The following is a 19,006-nucleotide window of genomic DNA, read 5'->3' on the forward strand; positions in this document are numbered from 1 at the left end:
CGGACCACCGCACTGCGCCCCCTCCCCTCCCCACTAACTCCGCGAATGTCCCCTTGGGTCATGCTCTCAGGGTCACCAACCCCCGTAGCCAAAGACATACATAATGAGCTTGGGGCTAATCGTGTGTGTGTGTGTGCGTGCGTTTGTGAGCATGCCAAGACATGCCATGTACGTAATTCTAACTCGATTTCTTTGACGTATCGTGTGATATGCTCTGAATAATTGCATAGAAAATAAGACCGACAGACTGAACGGCAGACCAACGCACGGACAGACAGACGGACGGACAGGTGAAGGCAATTTTCCAATTGGTGTCCATTTGAAGTCAACCAAAAGCCAATTTCCCCCCTCAATCCGTCTTGTGCAAAGTCATCAAATTGTCATCCTGTGCCTCAACAATCGCTCTGTTTGTTGTGGCGCAAACGTGCTGAACGCGGCTTGTCTTCATCCTGGAAGTGTGTTGTCGGCAGATTCCAAATTGGACGGTAATCAGATCAGCGCCGGGGGGTTGACTAATGACCAATGACAAGCACTGAACCCCGGAGGAGAGGAGGAGTCGCAATGCTTCAGGGATTTGGGGGTTTGGGGGCCCCGGCGGGGGCTGGCGGGGTCAAAGGTGGACCTTTCTGAGCCGCTCAATCGTAGCACCATTAAAAAGTTTGCTTCTGTGATTCCTCCTTGTAGCATGGAGGTTCCAATTGATGCACCCGACACTGGATTGTCCAAGCGTGGAAAAGACAGTGAATGCAGCATCCAATGGTCTGAACACTCAGTACATTAAAAAGATTCAAGATATTTCTTGGAAAGAAATAAAGACAGCTGTCCCCAATGTCACAAATATTGAAATAGACTTTGCTAAAGTGTTTTTTAAAAATGGAAATATCCCTAAATGAATCCTTTATTTGAACTATAACTATGATTAGGTTACTTTACTTTCACATTATCAATAACATGAGGCGCTACGCAGTCCGAATTTAGGGAGGCATTTTTCCCTCAAATCCGAGATGCGTTATGTCATGTGTAAAGTATGTCGTCTGCTGGGACGTCCTGTCTACGATCTTTGTTTTCCTACGCCTGCCGTCCAAATTTCCATCACAAACATCTCACCCCAAGTGACCCTTTGCTTTCTGTCAGTGAAGAGGCCCTGATTAGCCTGCATACATGTGCAGATAGGCCCAAAATCCTCCAGGTTAAAATATGCATGAATGTGTGTGTGTGTGTGCGTGTAGAGAAGAAGCAAAGGCAAGTGCATGCACTCATGCATACGTATGTGTGCATGCATGAATGTGTCAGCCAAATTCGGGACAATCCTCCATGCTCTAATTATTCAGTTCTTTCTTGCATCCGCTTTTCTGTCTTTACTTCTCACCACAGTTGAGTGCAGAAAGAAAAGAGGGTGCACTCTTTTTTTTTTTTTTTTTTTTGACTCATCAGCCAGTCTCTGGAGCGACTACTTTCATGTCCATTATTCGTTGCCCTCATGGAGGGAATACAAGTGAAATGAAACTGTGAATAAAATAATTACAACCTCATTGTATATAGACACATTTTGGGTGTGACAAAAAACGATTTGAACCAGTGATGATTGCACAAGGGTTTTCTAATATCCTTGAGCCTTCTGACGCAATGGACAAACACCTTGTATCTTTAGAACACTGGCGTCATAGTTGCTGGAAATGGGCTTCAATACGCCTATGTAGATATTGTACCAAAAACCAGACATTTGCAGCTAGAATTGTCATTTACCACGTGAATGATGTATAAAGTGTATTCCTGATTAGTTTAAAGTTATCTTGATTTAAAAAAAATGCTTTTCTTTCAAAAATAAGGAAATTTCATGGTGACCCCAAACTTTTGAGCAGTAGTGTATATGTAGTTGTATTTTACAGGACAAGAATCATATTCAAGGATCAAAGAAAGCTATTAGAGCAGTCTTGGAATCAAAATATTCAAATGTAAATATCGGTTCCAAGCTTTGTTAAAAAAATTGTAGTTGAAAAATGCGATTAATCGCAATTATTATGGAAAGAAAATTTCATGGTGACCCCAAACTTTTGAACGGCAGTGTATATGTAGTTGTATTTTACAGGACAAGAATCGTATTCAAGGAACAAAGAAAGCTATTAGAGCAGTCTTTGAATCAAAATATTCAAAAGTAAATATCGATTCCAAGCTTTGTAAAAAAATTGTAGTTGAAAAATGCGATTAATCGCAATTATTATGGAAAATGTTGCGATTAGTTAAAAAAAAATATATATATATATATTTTAAATATATATATATTTTTTTTTACAGGCTTCAAAAAACACACTTTTCGTCAAACCACACAGTCAAAAATGGCACTTTTTCCATCTAGTGCTATTCATCCATACCTGTTGTCTGCTTCCAAATCCACCTGCTAGCATGAGAACGTTGCCGCCTAACACCAACGCACCCTGAGGGACGAGTGAACTGATACCCCTGAAGAAAGAGGTGTGCACGGCAGACAGGTGGGGGCTTGGTTGCTAGCGTGTTTACTCATTGATGGAGCCAGGGAGTCACCCGATTTTGCCGTCGCCCTCCGGGGCTCCCCAGTTTCCCTTAACAATGGGCTCCTCACTGGCAGAAAAAAAAAAGAGACAGGTTACTATGATGAGCCGGGGGTGATTTTTTTTTGTTTTTTTTTGTTTGTTTTGTTTTGAGGTGCGGCTGGTAATACGGAAAAGACTTCGGCGGGGGGCTTTGGGACAGGTTCAGGTCACCAAAGTAGACTGAATAGGGTTGATGAAAGCTAGCGCGAGATAAAAAGGAGGCTTCACATTCACATTTGGTGTGCAATTACGCTCACAGTCAGTGTCCATTCAATTCATTGTGAATTGTCATCTGGAGGACCATTATGTCAGACCTTAATTCTCTTATTCTCACTATCAGAATCCTCACAAGTTACTTAAAAAAAAAAAAAATCATTAAGCTTCGTGTGTAGCAGCGTGTATAGATGGATAGAAAAGTAATTTCACGACTTTTCAGTGTTTCACGAGGCAAACGCCGGGCTCCATCTTTGGTTGCAAACTTCACCGCATCGCAGTCATATAACTTTATGACGTCTCTGAGATGAAATTCAATCCGCAGGGACGGCGGCGAGCGCCACGCCGGCCGCCGGCCGCCGCCCGCTTTCTCCACAGGAAAAAAGCTGAGATTGAGCAGCTGTTGAGCTCTTTATCAATTTTTGCCGCATGAAATGTGACCTGATCGTGCGTAATGTTAGAGGGGAGAGGCCAGTGGATGGGGATGCAGTCAAGGGTTAGTATGAGGGGCTGTCAGGGATGTAATTCAGCGCTACACACACACACATATACACGGACACACACTAGTTTTTAGTAGTTCGGTTGTGTCCCTGTTGGCCCCGCATAGGTCAGCGCATTGGCATGTGTCCATTGTCTGTGCAGGCCCTTGTTGAAGGAGGGGGTCTTAAAGTTTAGCTCCAAGTCTGTTTGTGCATGTGTGCAGGAAGGCTAATTACATTGTGCACAGCCCGGGATGACCTTCGCTGACCACACTCAATTGCGAGGAGGACGAGGAGGAGGAGATGAAGAATGGTCACGCAACAAAAGGAGGAAAAACTGAGCATGCATTCTTTCGGGCTTTTTGCAGATTGTTGCACTTTATGAGTGTGCAAGGGTGAGATTCGTCACTACTGAACTGAGGCCATGCCAGCAAAACAAGCGTGGAAGAAATGCTTTTGCTTACCGTTACTGCAACTTGGAAGTGTTTTTTTTTTTTCTAAATAGACATTGTTTCATAATGCTGTGCTATTGATTGGCAGAGAGGGAATAGAAGCCCTTTTAGATACGATATTGGTGTGCTATAATCACAAAGTGTCATTTAAAATGTGTTGGGATTTTAATACTGTGAATACGAAGAAAGATGGGAAACAGATAACGCAATCACTAAAATAACAATTTAAGGTGACTGACACAGAATATAAAAAAGTCCTATATCCGACTCAATATTGCTACATGCAAATCATTACATTAGTAAAGAATTGGGGAAATGAGGGAATACAATAAATAAATTGGGTCGAAATTATGGAACACATCGTCTTATGTCTAAAAAATTTAAGTGACGCATTCATATATTAAAGGCATATTGGAAAATGACTGCTGAATTGATGACGCAATGACAACGTGATCACGTTTACAAGGTTTTAAGGATTTTATGGGCCTTTCAACCTTTCAATAATCAAGTCGCAAGGGGAGCAATTTCAGAAACGATTTTGCCCGCCAGAATGATGCATCTGGCCTGACCGCCAAAATTTCGAGCCTTTGTCGTCTCTTCCATTGTGTTCCGATAACGCCTATTCAAATGTGGACGTGGTGGGCAACGCCAACATCTGTCTTCCTTGTGGACATATGCAAAACACTCGGACTGGCCATTGTCCATTTTCGGAGGGACCCTGCGTCTTAAGTTAAGTTTCCCTCCAAATCGATCCAGCCAATTAGAAGCAGTGGCGGGGGAAGGGTCGCCTCGCAAAAAGCTAAAGACTTTGCAGACAGCGGTGAACCTCTGTCTGACCCCCCACCACACCCAGCTGGGCTCAAACAACAGTCTCCACCGAGCCCCCCCGGCGGGCCTGGAGATCACAATACACTCAGCCGGATTTCAAAACGCACAAACGGGAGTCTCCTCCTCTAATGAGAGCCGTAAACGAGGAGTGAAAGGAGAAGCGACGACGACGACACAAGCAGGTTTCCCTCCAAAATAAAACAAGGAAAGGACAACGCAGAACATAACCACATGGGAGTCAATCATGAGCAGCTATGAGGGACATTGTTCGAGTTGACCTCTCACAAACACTAGTGAAACGCTTACTTGAACATTTTAATGTGATGTGTGAGAGCATTTCAGTCTAATATTTGAGAGCATTTTAGTACTTTTCAGTCTGCTCTATGACAGTTTCAGAAGTGAATGTGTGACTGAAAAGAAATTCAGTGGCGTGTGGTTGTGTGAGAGCACTCCAGTAGTGTTCATGAGTGAGAAAAAAGTTTTTTTTTTTTTTTAGTGTTCAGTTGTGTGTAGAGTGAGAGTCTTGAGAGTTTTGAGTGTTTCAGTAGTGTATGTGTGAGAGTTTAAGTAGTCTGCGTGAGAATCCTTCAGTAGTGTGGGTGACAGCATTTCAGTAGTTTTAGTCGTGTAGGTGGGAGTGTTTGATTAGTGTGTGAGAGCCTTCACGTAAACCCTGTCAGTTTGAAAAAGTAGTCTGTGTGCTAGGATTTCAGGAGTGTGTCAGAGCATTTCAGTTGTGAGCGTGAGTATTTCAGTACGTTGTGTGAGAGCATTTCATTGCAGTAGTTAATGTGAGAGTATTGAAGTGTTTGCTAGCGTTTCCGTAGAGTGTGAAAGCCTTTCAGTTGTGTGAGCAAGACAGTTTCAGGCATGTGAGAGAGTTTCAGTAGTACGTATGAAAGTATACTAGAGTAAAGTATGTATGAGATCATTTTGTGTGAGAGCATGTCCGAAGTGTGTCTGAGAATTTTTCAGTAGTGTAAAGAGTGTTTCTGTAGTTTTCATGAGAGTTTCGTTAGTGAGTATAAGACCTTTTTAGTGTTAAGTATGAGAGAGTTTCAGTTATTAGAGAGAGTTTCAGTAGTACGTATGAAAGTATTACTAGAGTAAAGTATGTATGAGATCATTTTGTGTGAGAGCATGTCTCTGTGTGTATGAGAATTTCTCAGTAGTGTGAAAAGTGTTTCTGTAGTTTTTCATGAGAGTTTCGTTGGTGAGTATAAGAGCTTTTTTAGTATTAAGTATGAGAGCATTTCAGAACATCTGAGAACATTTGAGTAGTATGTCCAAGCGATTCATTAGTGTTTGTAAAAGTAAATATGAGAGCGTTTTATTAGTCAGAGTAGAGTAGTTTGAGAGCATTTCATAAGTCTGTGTGAGAGCGTTTCGTTTGTGTGCGTGTGAGAGGTAATCCTGTCCCTGCCAGCTCCTTGCTAACGAGCTGAGCCAGCGCTAATATGCACCACGTGCTCATTTCAATCTGGCAGCCATTAACTTCTTTGAAGCCTCACCAGAAACTTCCTGTGCAGTCTTTTTGCTTCTTCTTCAGTTATTCCCAATCTGACTGTCAAATAGAAAAAAAAAATTAAAAAAGAATGTGGACTTCGTGGCAGCGACGACGTTCTGTGAAGAACCACTTGAAAGACTCAGCACTGTTTACTTTTCAGCTAAACTGCTCCCGCGTGTGCTTTGGTTGCGGAGGAATGTCGGCATCAAACGAAAACGCTTGCGTCTCCCATACACGTGACAGTTCGCCATATCCTTATTTGTTTTGCTTTGTTTGTACAGTCATAAATAATTCATACCCTGGCCAAATCCTGACCTCATCAAATCCTGACCTCATCTCATCTCAGTGTCTCTGTTTGCTTTGGCAGTGGTTTAAAAAAGTCGACACACCTCTGTTCAAATGCCAGCGTTTTGTGATATTGAAAGAACGAGACCAAGACAAACCATTTCAGTTCTTTTTCCACCATTATTGTGACTTCTAAACTGTACAGCTCAATTGAAAAAAAAATGTTTGTGATGCTGGGGTAAGTCATATGACCGGGGGGTGTAGACTTTTTCACACCATTGGACATAAATGTCTTAATTATAATTTGAATCATTGTGGAAATGTAACTTTTCCAGTTAAAAAAACTCAACAAACAAAAACGTCCTTCTATTTGATAAGGGTAATAATAATATGAATTTTATACCCCATGTATTTTGTCAGCTTAATTTTATGATAAAAGTGCTCAAATTTCAAAGATAAGGTTTTAACAATATGTATTTTTTTTTTCCTAAAGGACCTCTTGTGTCAAGGAATTCCCTGATTCAGAGTCCATTTCGGACACCTGCAGCCTGCCTCGTCCCTTCTTTCTGCAAAGGGACTGTCCCGGGGGGCACACAGCTGTGACCTCTGAACCCAGACGCTATAATTAGGTTATATATAGAGCTGACGGATGCATAAAGTGGGAAAAAAGTCAAAGGGTAGAGCAGCGCAGGCCATGACAGCGGGTCCCAATTGGAAAAGTCGTTTTAAAGAAACTGAAATATACGCTACAAAAATAATAAATGGGAACGAGTGAGTAAAGTAAAACTGCCGCTGATGAACTATTTTCATAAGACAAAAATATGGAATAAACCAACTGAGTGATTTGTGTAGAAAATGCCGAGGAAAGTCTATGTCAATGCAAAATTAAGATTTGTAAGATTTCGATTTTTCGATCCATTTTTAAATACACCACAATGATTAAAAAAGCTGATATTTGAAGATAAAACGACAACATATTGAGGTGGGATCCCAATGGAGAAGATAACAGCGGACATGCGAGTATTGTGACAGTGGAGCTAAGTGATCTATTACATGTTTGGAAAAGCATTAGAGAGCGTTCTCATGGCGTCTCTGCGCGTTTCCAGCTGCGTTTGCCGTCCAGCCTTTCTGTTTATCTGCTGTCTTGTATTCACTTTCCCGCTGGGCTTTACGCTAAAACAGCCCCACGCACACACCAGCTGAGACAAGAGGCAAAAAAAAACAACAAAAAAAAATTTACTGTCCAACAAACAAACGCGCATCAGGATCCTGAGAAAGCGCAATGAGAAAGTAGGTGTCATTTTTCACATGTGACTCTCACAGTGGGAGGGTCGGGGAGTAAATATCAGCAAAAACCAGAGGTGGGAGGAAATCATAAGTCTTAACCTTCAAGTTTCAAGCCAGTCCCAAGTTACTGTTATCTTAATGCTAACACATAACGGGAAACAAATATATAACTGATATTTGAACACAAATGGTTCGGAAATATATTTAGACATTCAATGTAACAGTACTCACAGTCATATATTCTTTATCCCCCGCGAGGACTGGAGACAAGCTGAAGCATCCATAACATCCAAATGTCCATGTACAGTATATCTGTCCGTCTGTTTTCTACAGCCCCCAGGTGGCCAAGGTGGGCCGCAGCACAATGGTCAATTGATGCATGATGATGCTTAATTAAAAAGAAAAATAAATAAATACATTAATTAATTAAAAACACACATGAAAAAAATACTCAATTGTATTCATAATTTCATGTTTAGCTGTGGATACACAGGGCAGTCAATCATTGCCAACGGCCTTATTTGACAATCTCACCATGTTTTCCTGGTTCAATAAAAAGTATGTACAATGTATTGTAGGTTAAGCCTCAAAATCCGATATATGGTCACAGTTTTTTTGAAAATTACATTTTTTATGTGCAGTGCTCAATCGCTTAACTTAAACCGTTATTTTTGAGAGGTTCCACTTCAGTCGCGTTTGGCAACGTCGCTAAAGTCAAGTTGGAAAGTGATGCAGCCTAAACACCCATTCTTGACTATACCACAGTGAAGCAACAAAGCCCAAAAAAAACAAAACAAAATGACAATGACAAGGGTGTGTAAAATGTTCATTGGCTTTCCCATGACCAAAGCAAGCAGGCCAAACAAAAAAGACGCAAAACAAGCAGTCAAGGTTTGCCACCAATGTGCAGGAATGCTGATTATCGGCGTGCGGCGACAAGATCTCATTACCAGCAGATAGATGACTCAGTGCAGGAAAACAAACAGCAGCCACGCCAGATCAGACGGATTAGCGCTGAGGTGCCATGGGAAGCTAGCCAAGAGTCATGGGAAACAGGGAGGCTGTGTTCATGTCTGCAATGAACACCTTCAAATGACGCAGCTTCACCTTCAAAATCCTGCACATGAATCCATTTGAAATGGTCACAGAAAAGCCTTGTGGTGCACCTGACTTGAATTTTCTATTTCCATCTTTGAATGTGTTTGTCTTTGAATAAAACCCGCAATTCCAGCATCAAATTTTGAGTTCATGGTCCAGGATATGATTTTTAAAGCAGGCAGTGGGCACGGTCAGGTGGTTGAGGTTAAGAATTGTTTTTTTCAATAATGATTTTTTTTTTAATGTAAATAAGAAATAATTAACTAATGATTTTTTTCAAAATGTGGATTTTATTTTATTTGTTTACTACTTATGTTAAATTAATGTAAACAAATAATACAGGACTTTTGATTATGCAAGCCATTTTGGGACCTGATTTAAGAACAGAGGGGGCCGCATGTGTCCCGAGGGCCATTCTTTTCCCACCCTTGCTCTTTACACAGCGAAACTTCCCACAACGATTCTTTGGGAATGTTTCAACAACAAGAAGCGCTAAGGGAAAGTTACACACATGTCAAGGTCCCATAAACACTGTTGACACCACACTGTTACTACATCCTCACCATGTTTGCACTCACACACACACAGGCAATGTACACCAAACACACACACACTTTGCCGGAATCCAGAACACTGTGCAAATACACAAACGTCTCACACTTGAACGCCAACTCTCGTATGCGTACAGCGACGCTGTTTGAAGATGTTGCCATTGGCAGTCAGGTGAGATTGAGAGCTGCCCAAGTGGACCATGGCGGGAATCTGCTACAATGTTCTAGTGTGTGTGCGTGTGTGTGTGCATGTCTCACAAAGCGCCCTCAAAAGCAGCATTGTTCTGGAGTGGAAAAGACAGCGAAACTAAACTTTCATTTACTGCAGCCTGCATAATCTATTATTATTATAATCATTATGATTAATAATGGTCATATTAAATGATCTAAAGCTTATTAGCTTTCCATCTATGGATCACTTTAATATAGGGTCCTATAAGGGTCGACTATCTTATGTTTTTGGTATATGGGGCCAAGTATGGAATCATAAACTGTAGACAAGATTTGAACCCCAAACCTCACAATTGTGAAGCAAGACGTGTGAACTGCTCACACACCGTGCAGCCTCTCCACTTACTAATAGACAGCTTTATTAATTGTCATGACAATCGCTCAATTTAGAGACGTGTGTGTGTAGCAATAGAATTAGCATTGAAACAGGAAGAACCTAAAGTAAAAAAAAAAATGCTCATTGTTGTCGCTAAATTCATGTTTGGTTTAACATTTAGAGGAAAAAAAAAAAAAAGGAATTAAAAACATCTATCTTGGCCACAGCTATGTTAGCTGTTAGCCAGCAGCACCTAGCTTGCTAGGAAGAGCTAGGTTAACTGCTCAGCTAGTCAGATGCACCTTTTCACATATTGAATTTTGTATTCTCTACCTTATTAGACATGACTGCATGTACTGTACCCATACTCATAAATGGTTGACTTCAATTGTTACCTTGTTCTAGGGAAGAAGCTAGCACAGGTCCTAGGCTAACCAAATGCTAGAATTTCAGACATTGTATCATTTGGTCTTTTAGAACATGTCTTTCTTTCATGGCAGAAACACTGCAGAAAATACACATTACTAAATATAGCTATACTGCATTGGAAAATGTTGACTTTGACAAAAAAATATGGCTTCCTTTTGCCCTTCTTGGACAGTGTTAGGTAACTGCTAGGCTAATCTACAATATGTATATTATTTTGTGTTCCATGCCGCATTTTGTTTAATAGTTCACACGAACATTATTATGATATTAATCTCAATTTAAATGTTGCCTTGAAATAGCGGCCAGGGTAACTAATGGACTGAATGAAACCAGGCTAGCTGCTTAGCTAGATGATAAGCTAATCAGTTGCTAGCTGTCCAGTTTTCATCCATGGTTATTGTATTCAACCTTAAATTTTATTCTTAATTTAATTAATGAACATAATTCATGAATTTATACGTAAATAAAATGTGTTGATTACATAAGATTAACAAATGGCGTGTTGTGAGATATTTTGTTCCAAAGGATGCCCGTAATTCAGATACAATGATAAATTTGGTCAAGTTAGTAATCCATGCACTTACTTGACATCCCAGTGTAGTCCATCACTGAGTTTTGACATTAATAGATTCATTTTTCCAGCCCCACGTCTGTGCTCTACTTTGAAATAGCCCGCAGGAACACAAAGCTCCGACCTGCTGGAGACAATAAAGCAGCTGGATTTCTGCACATGTGCCTTTGTCCCAGCCCAGCGGTCTTATCATAACTCCATTTACGGGCCTTGACTTTCATCACGTACATCGACGACCAAAAGTCAGTAACTTGGCGAGATGGATGGAGGTGTTTGCACAAAAGAATATTTCATTTGCTTCTAAATACCTCGGCATGAAGGCGAGGCGCAGCAGGGGGGAAGGTCACCACACCAGACCAGAGGAGGACCGATCACCAACGCTGTTGCACTTATCTGAAAATAAATTAGCATTATTGAACTGGGAGCAGGGCCTTTGTTGGCTTAGTGGATTTTTAAAGCGAGCCTTAAATTTTTCATTGAGTTCTTGTTTGTCAGTGTAAAATGTGATAAGCTATCTTGAGCTGAAAATGTTCGGAAAACCCTGACTTAAAAATAAAGAGTATGACATATTCATCATTAGGCTCATGCACACAATTTCTTGGGAAAGGAACGTTTTTTTATGTTATATATCTTGATCCGAAAATATTTGGGAAACCCTGATTTAAAAATAAAGCGTATTTTGCATTATTATCATATTGATTATATTATTATAATCAACCACACACAATATCTTGGCAAAGGGTGCTTTTTAATCAATGCTGTTGTAATTCTGTACTGTTTTGCTCACAGTATATGTGAAGCTCACCATATACAACACTTGCATCTTTACACTTTCATTATCTAATCCAATCAATGCAAGCAATTTTTATTTTACAAACAATAATGCTCACGTTTGATTGACGTGGTCAGAAAGGTATACATTTAACAATATGTTCCTATTGTTAAAATAATTGGCATTAGTTGTGTTAAATGAGAATGAAAAAAAAGCACATTTACATGGCGTTGGGGGAAGAGTGCTCACATTGTCTCTCTTACTTTGCTGGATATGCACTGTGGCGGCCAACACAATGGAGAATTGTAACATACTTGTGCACTGTCACTCTTTCTTCGGGTCACACCACATAACCCCCTAGTCCCGAGTCCCAAGCCCCCCCACCACCACCACCACCACCACCACCAAACCCCACCCTTCCCCCTCCCACTTGTGAGAGTGGTTTAAAGTTTCCTGCCTCGGCCTGTGATTGGTGGCTCAAGTTTCTTTAGGGGGAATAAACTTTGGAGCTCGCCGCAGTGTGGAGCAGACAGACAGGCGGTCGGGTCGGTCAGTCAGTCAGTTAGGAGGCACATTCTCTTATCTCAAGAGGATGCTACACTATGGCTGTGAAGCCAGATAACATTAGATTGGTTTTATAAAGGAGCTCATATTTGGATTATTTTATATATATATTTATATATATTTTTTTAAAGCTTGCATCAGTTATATTTGAAGATGCATCTTTTGGGGATTTACACCATTTGGATTTTATTCCATGCAGCCTTGTGCAACTATTCTGAGGATCAGTGCAGCTGGAGAGGGAGGCAAGTATTTCATATAACCTTTTAGGATTTGCATTTAAAAAAAACAAAACATTTTGAATTACATAGGGGCTACAGGTGGTTGGTTTATGGAGGCACACGTTGCAGGACAGTGCTTGTCTGTCCACAACCTGTTGAGACGTGTTGGCCATGAGGGGCAATCTAAATGTTTTCAAGTCTTCGGTGTGGTGGAGGGGCTTGACTACAGGAGGCCTGCAGGGTCCAGACACACAGGAGACTGAGGGGATTAATTGAGAACATGCACTCTGCATGCACTGCAGGAGTCGGAATAATATTCCCACTGTTATATTTTGGAAGTGGGACGGGGGGGGGTGCGTTGAGAGCAAAATCTGTGCTTCACAAAGTTGCCAACAGGCGGTGCTTTCCCTCAGTGGTTCTTTTAATGTAGTGTGGCAAGGAACACATGTGGTGAATTAATATAGTGCTTCAATTGGATGCCTCAGTTATTTCACCAGCAAATCATAAAGGAAAAAAAAAAAATCCATAAAATGATCTCAAATGTAAAGTTTGGTGTTTCTGGGTTCAAATCTCAGCCGCGACATTCTTTTATGATACGTCTTTAAAAACGCTATTGTTGAAATTTTGAATTCCCAGGTATGTGTTTTAATGGACAGCACGTTAACTAGTGGTTAGCAAGTCCGCCTCTCAGTTTTCTAGTTCTGGGTTTGAATCTCAGCTCCGACCTCCCTGTCTGGAAGCATGATTTCCTGTGCTACATGCATGTTAGCTTCATTGAAGACTAAATTGTCCATTGGTGCGAATGAAAGTGTGACTGGTAGTTGTGGTTGGTCAAATCATTTTCTCATTTCTTCTTTTTCAGTGGTTTGTCCCAGCAGCAAGGCAGCGTGGAGCAGATCTCCCTCCACTGCTCCGAGGGCACCATGGACTGGCTATATCCCAAAGGAGCCCTCCGTCTCACCCTGTCCCCCCGCCTGCCCTCCGTGGCGGTGGGCCCCGGGGGCGGCGGCTCGGGCCTCATCACGGCCTGCGTCAAGCCCTCGGAGCACTTCCACGGCGCCCAGCTCTACCTGGAGAGGGACGGGGTTCTGGAGCTGCTGGTAGGGGACCGGCCCGAGTCGTCCCCCCCGCCGAGGGTGCGCTGCTTCAGCCGCCAGCCGGGGGAGAAGGTGGCTCTCTTCATGCAAGCGACGCCTCACCAAGACATCAGCCGGCGCATCGCGTCCTTTCGATATGAGCTGAGGGGGGACTGGACTGCGCGGCTGTCACTTGACTCCAACCAGATCAGTACTGTTGGTGAGTTGTTCAAGTGGAGGCCGAGGTTGCCTTTGGAATCATTCGTTCGTTCCTTTTTACTAAATCTAACTGCACAAAAAAGGCACAGAATTTCACTTAAATCAAGTCAGACACTGGTCTCTTTTTAGGAAAGCCCGATGTTCCCTGTGGGGAGAGCAAATCGCAATAATTGCGGTTGGTTTTGGGGGTATGTTGAAACGGATTAATGGCATTTCCATTCATTTCAATGGCAAAAGATGATTTGAGACACAAGTGTATGAATCGTTACACCCAAGTTCCCCCGGTCTGATTGGGAAACGCACGAGTCCAATCCCACAGTGTTGATAGATTATATCCCCAAACCCTCAAAGCCCCCGATTGATAATTCCAAGCAGGCCTCAGTGGGTTGATTGGATTTTCCAAGAGGAAGTGGGCAAACTTTCCCTAGACTAGAGGCATGTTGGTGTGGAGCAGGAGAAGAGGGGAGTAGGGAGTGAGGGATTGGGTGGGGGGGGGGGGGGGCTACAAAAGCTCAGTATGTGGGTCTTTCTCCAGAGTCCACAGCTCTTTGAATGCGTGCCGCTGACACATTCTGGGATTACTGCCGTCTCCTAGGCAACAGAGGCCTCTCCCCAGCTGAGATGCTCCACTCTTTTGTTGAGCTGCCTCGCTGTGGGTAGACTTGTCTGTAGCCAGAGACGGACAGCCACCCCCTTCCCCACCCCCCCCCTCACCGCCGTTCACATCAAGTTTGCTTTGGGACTGGAGAGGAAGGAACCTCATTTATCAAGAGGGGTTTCACTGTGGAGAATGTGCAGGGTGGGATAGGGGCCCTGTGGAAGATCATTTTGTATGGTACTCTCAATTTTCATGAAGTAAAATTGTCGGGGTTTTTTCTACCACTATTTAAAGTAAAAGTGACCCGATTTTTTTTTTTTTTTTTTATGACCATGATTGCGGTACTCAAACGTATCTTTGAAGTCTAGCCTTGCTCCCTCTCTTGTGGCCCCCAAGAGGCTTTGTCGAGGTGTGACTGCAGACACCGGGGAAGGTTTTAGGGTGGGGAGACGGGGGGATTTCAGCCCGTAAATGGTGTGCAGTGCAGAGAACCGTGCACCTTTAAAGCCTCAACTGTAAAAGTAGCAGCTGTCTGTTAGTGGTTGGTCCTTCCTTTCTTTGTTGCACACATTCCTTAGCATGTGTGCTTTTCTTCTTGATTTTCTTATTAGTATGCACTATACGTGTTTTTTAGATTTATGTGAGCTCACGAAACGATTCTCCCCCTGTTTCCCTCTCAGAAGCGTGCAGACCCTGCAACGACACGGAGATCCTCATGGCCGTGTGTACCAGTGACTTTGGTAAGTTGCATTGCCTCGCATTGTGAATTTTGGCCCAGGATTAAAACCGTATCGAAACTCGACCGCTAAAAGATTTCTGCAAATGGGTTTAAGGACAAAGCTTCAAATGAATTAACCTGTGTATTCACCTGTTGCAATTAATTTGACAGAATGGTAGCTTTGTGTTGAGCTAAAAGGCTGGGTAGGAAGGAAGGAAGGAAGGGTCTCACCGCTACTTTTAGGGTTTCCACACAGAGAAATCCACATTCAGACTTGAAACAACCAAGAAGAGTCCAGTTGCCTCCATTCAACTTCTGCATATTATCATGATCTGGATGACTCGAAATCTACAAACAGACAAAAGAAGATGGCTTTAGAGAGCAGAATTCCATATGCATATGTCGAAACCAAGTAAACTTGAAACCTGGGTTCAGCTGATCTCACGGTGACAACTTCACTAGCCAATTCAATCGAATGTCTTGCTTCTCCACAGTGGTGCGAGGCAACATCAGGTCCGTGGAGGAGGATGAGAACCTCCGCGCCGCGGTCATCAAGGTCGGCGCCACGCGGGTCTTCCGCCAAAAGTACGCCCTCTTCACCGGCAACAGCCGTGTGGCCACCCGGGGGGACATCCGCACCCTTCTGCAGTGCGGCGTCAAACCGGGGCCCGGCAGCTTCCTCTTCACCGGTCGGGTCCACTTCGGCGAGGCCTGGCTGGGCTGCGCCCCTCGCTACAAGGACTTCCTGCAGGCTTACACCGTGGCCAAAGCGGCCCAGCAGATTCCGTGTGAACTTCCTGTGGACTGAGCCCGAAACTACGTCGCTGCTTGTCTACGACGCAGAACTGAGGCGGAGTGGAACGCCAGGTCGGCCTGCATCAAGTTGCGGGAGAAACCATGCGGAGCCACTAAAGGGGGCCGTGAAAAATGGACTTTTCCCAAACGCCATTTCAGTGCAATAACAGCTCGTGGAGCTGTGAGGTCGGCTTCCTGGTTGCCATGGAGAATAGAAACATTTACTTTTGGGGTTATTTCAAGTTCAACCAGCAGCGGGGTCCAAAACCATCAATAATACTGCGCCACTTACATCACATGGAGCAGTTCAGAAAGATTATGCATCGAATAACATGACAAAAACATTTTTAAAAATATGTTAAATGTTCTGCATATGGGCAGTTTGCTACAGATATGTTTTGTCAAATTTGTCTATAACAGCTTTTGTTCTGACCGACCAATCAGATGGAAAAATGCTGACATTATTGTGAGGCGGTTAGCTGGCCCTCTAAGGCAAATTTGAAATCTGATTGGTTAAAGAAACCCTGATTGCTAAAGCAGTTTAAGTGAAATTCGGCAGCAGGACTGATTCCGAAGGCTCTGGGCAGATTAGATTGACATGGCAACACAGAGGCTGAAATCTGATTGGACAAAAAAAAAAAAAAAAATTCTAACATCGGTGAAAGAAAAGCCACAAAATAAATATCTTAGGGAGTAAATGAATACAATTTCAAGGAACACATATGAAAATTTAGGCTCCCATCGGGAGTCACTGAAACTCAGGGAACGTACGGAAATGAACTCAGCAGGGGGCACAAAATACTTCCCAGCAGTCAAATGAGTTTTAGTGGGTTACATGAGCGGACGATGGAGATTATGAATAAGGTGGAAATGCACTGAGTGAAAGAAAGGGAATAAATCGAGATGCTGCAAACACTAAAAACCAAAAAAATATAAAAAGCAAGTATATGTAGCACAGAGGTGCAGCTAAGAATTTAATATATGTGCATACAGATATTGTAAGCATGTACAGTAAGGCAGTGACATGAGTTGCCTCATGCTGACAGTTTTTGTCAGGCGGATGTAAATAAGTTGATGTAACGGAACTGGTGACAATGTTTTCAAATCGAGAAAGCAAGCAAGAATGGAGAAAAGTAAAAAAAAAAAAACCTTACAATGTACAAAATGCTGTTTTTTTTTCCTTTCTATATGCACTATATCAATAACGAGATTGTACCAAATGACTTTTAAGTGCCGAAGTCTTTAGAACTGCCATTTGCTGTGTATATGTGAATATAAAAAAAATGTTAATATGTGCATAAGAAATTCTAAATAAGTATTGGTGATATGTTTTTATGTTCTGTCAGTCTGTCATTCAAATATACTTAAAAAACACTCTACGGATGTGTGCTTGTTTTATTGCAATTCCAAAACACAAATTGATCCATGGAAAAAGCCAATTAAAAGGTTCAGCTAGAGCTCAAGGGTAAACCTTTCTCACACATAAGTCACTTTGCGTAGCCATGAATGCGACCCTGAAAGGCTCACAACTAGAAGGCCAACAAGATTTAGGGAGTGTGCGAGCGTGTGTGTGTGTGTGTCTACGTCTGTGCGTGTGTTCTCCAAAACAGAGGTTGGAATTCTGTTGTCCTCGCTCTGCCATTTTCAGGAGCCAGGAAGCAATAAATTGCCATCAAGCGAGCACCGTGGCAGGCACGTCTGAGCTGAGGTGCCACACAGTCGCTCGCTCAATCCTGACCGCGTGTATGTGTGAGAGCAAATAGGGTTTTTTTTTTTTTGGAAAGTGCAAGATGAAAAAGTCCATAATGACTTTTGGGTTGACCTGAACACAATCAAAAAAAAAAAAAAAAAAAATGTTTTGGATTTGTATAAATGCAGCAGCTTTCAAATCAACATGTCGTTTCCTCAGCACAACACACAACAACACGTCAAACCCCGTCTGGCTAATTGGAACTATTTCACCGACACATACTCCTCAAATGTTTGATTTGGTCGTTCCCATAACGCTCTCCACAGCTGTGCGGCTGTGTCGCGTGCCAATTTGGGAAGTGTGGCTGACACATCAGCGTGGCGCAATGGTATTGGCAAAAGCCATTTCGGGATTTAAAAATCAGATGACTCGCGTTTCTCGACTGGCGGGTTACGAGAAACTGCTCAGTGTTCTCGCAACACAATTCTTTTTTTGTAACTGTCGGACACGTTTCGCCAGTGGCCTTTTTGCATTGGTGGCAAGTGAGGCACTGCCCGTCTTGATTCAGCAGAGGGCACCGTGGTGAAAAAAGCCTGATGATATTTATTGAAGTAGTGATTCAGTTTTGAGCAAACAACTCTTTTTGGAATAATCTTTCTTCCTTGAAGTCATTCAGTCAGGCCATAGCCTTGTCTAATTGAAAAAAGTGCTTTGTTTTCCAAAACCTCTGGAGAGGTCATCAATCATTCCCCTTTTTCGATATTCGCGGCAGGGCTCCGTCCCGATCCCTACCAAAACCCCCTCCATTAAAATTCCACTGAATCTTTAAACTATTATGTGACGATTTATCTTTTCCAGAACAGAAGGGAAGACATTTAATGGCTTGTGTCCCGTTTCAGCATATGGTTGATTAATAGTGACGAAGAAACAGCTGTATCCTTGGCAACCAAACAGCACAAGTCTAGTGTGTCCGCCTCAGATCAGCAGCCACCAGCTGAGTGCGAGCATTTCCACGACCGCATCGGCATGCTGGATTCCCATTACATCCTTCGGACAGCTGGAACTGTGGGGTGGGAATTCTGTGACGCGGCCACGCAATCATTTCCATCCGTCAAGCCACAGGAAAAGTGACTGTGATGGATGATGTGTTTCATCCATCTAATCTGCCGTCTATGCCGCTGTACACTACACCAACAACAACATTGTTAAAATGATAGCTGTCTGACTGTGTCAATCAAAATGGAGCATTAACACGGTATCGTGAAGCTTCCACAACTTCGGCGCATTACGTAAAAATGTGACGTTATTAAATCACACCTTCCAAACTATACCCAAGCATTTGTTCGCATTCTCTTGCTGGCACAGTTCTCCATATAAAAGTGGTGGGGTTTGATTTGGTCATCTTAGGACCAGAGTGGGTGGGTTGAGAGGTGAGGTCAGAATGGAAAACAAGTGCGAGCATGTTTACGTGGCCGTGTTAGGAGTGAAGGGAGAAGAGCAAGGAGGCCCCTTTTGTTCCTCAAGAGCCTGCAGATGGCT

General features: G+C 42.7%; 1 protein-coding gene and 1 long non-coding RNA gene across 2 annotated transcripts; one reads left to right on the forward strand and one right to left on the reverse strand.

The window, feature by feature from the left end:
- Positions 1-58: 58 nt before the first annotated feature.
- LOC147129291 (uncharacterized) lies at positions 59-10,974 on the reverse strand. The gene is made up of 3 exons (XR_015082448.1): positions 10,831-10,974; positions 7,853-8,009; positions 59-2,598 (listed from the first exon to the last, which is right to left on the reverse strand). It is a non-coding gene; the product is annotated as an uncharacterized LOC147129291 (long non-coding RNA).
- A 1,119-nt stretch (positions 10,975-12,093) lies between these two features.
- On the forward strand, positions 12,094-17,156 carry metrn (meteorin, glial cell differentiation regulator). The gene is made up of 4 exons (XM_086016129.1): positions 12,094-12,395; positions 13,234-13,667; positions 14,945-15,004; positions 15,477-17,156. Exons 1-4 carry the CDS (start codon positions 12,307-12,309, stop codon positions 15,788-15,790), a joined length of 897 nt encoding a protein of 298 aa, XP_085872255.1. The 5' UTR covers positions 12,094-12,306; the 3' UTR covers positions 15,791-17,156.
- Positions 17,157-19,006: the final 1,850 nt, after the last annotated feature.

The sequence above is a fragment of the Filicampus tigris genome, chromosome 19, assembly GCF_054856515.1.
Source record: "Filicampus tigris isolate MCC_2025a chromosome 19, RoL_Ftig_1.0, whole genome shotgun sequence".
In the NCBI taxonomy this organism is placed as follows: domain Eukaryota; kingdom Metazoa; phylum Chordata; class Actinopteri; order Syngnathiformes; family Syngnathidae; genus Filicampus; species Filicampus tigris.

What these genes read in the sequence shown, in the direction of transcription:
- metrn (XM_086016129.1), top strand. Translation starts at nt 12,307, where the DNA reads ATGCATCTTTTGGGGATTTACACCATTTGGATTTTATTCCATGCAGCC. An exon ending in CAGTGCAGCTGGAGAGGGAG is followed by an intron (nt 12,396 to 13,233) that starts GCAAGTATTTCA and finishes CTTCTTTTTCAG; the next exon opens with TGGTTTGTCCCAGCAGCAAG. An exon ending in CGTGTGTACCAGTGACTTTG is followed by an intron (nt 15,005 to 15,476) that starts GTAAGTTGCATT and finishes GCTTCTCCACAG; the next exon opens with TGGTGCGAGGCAACATCAGG.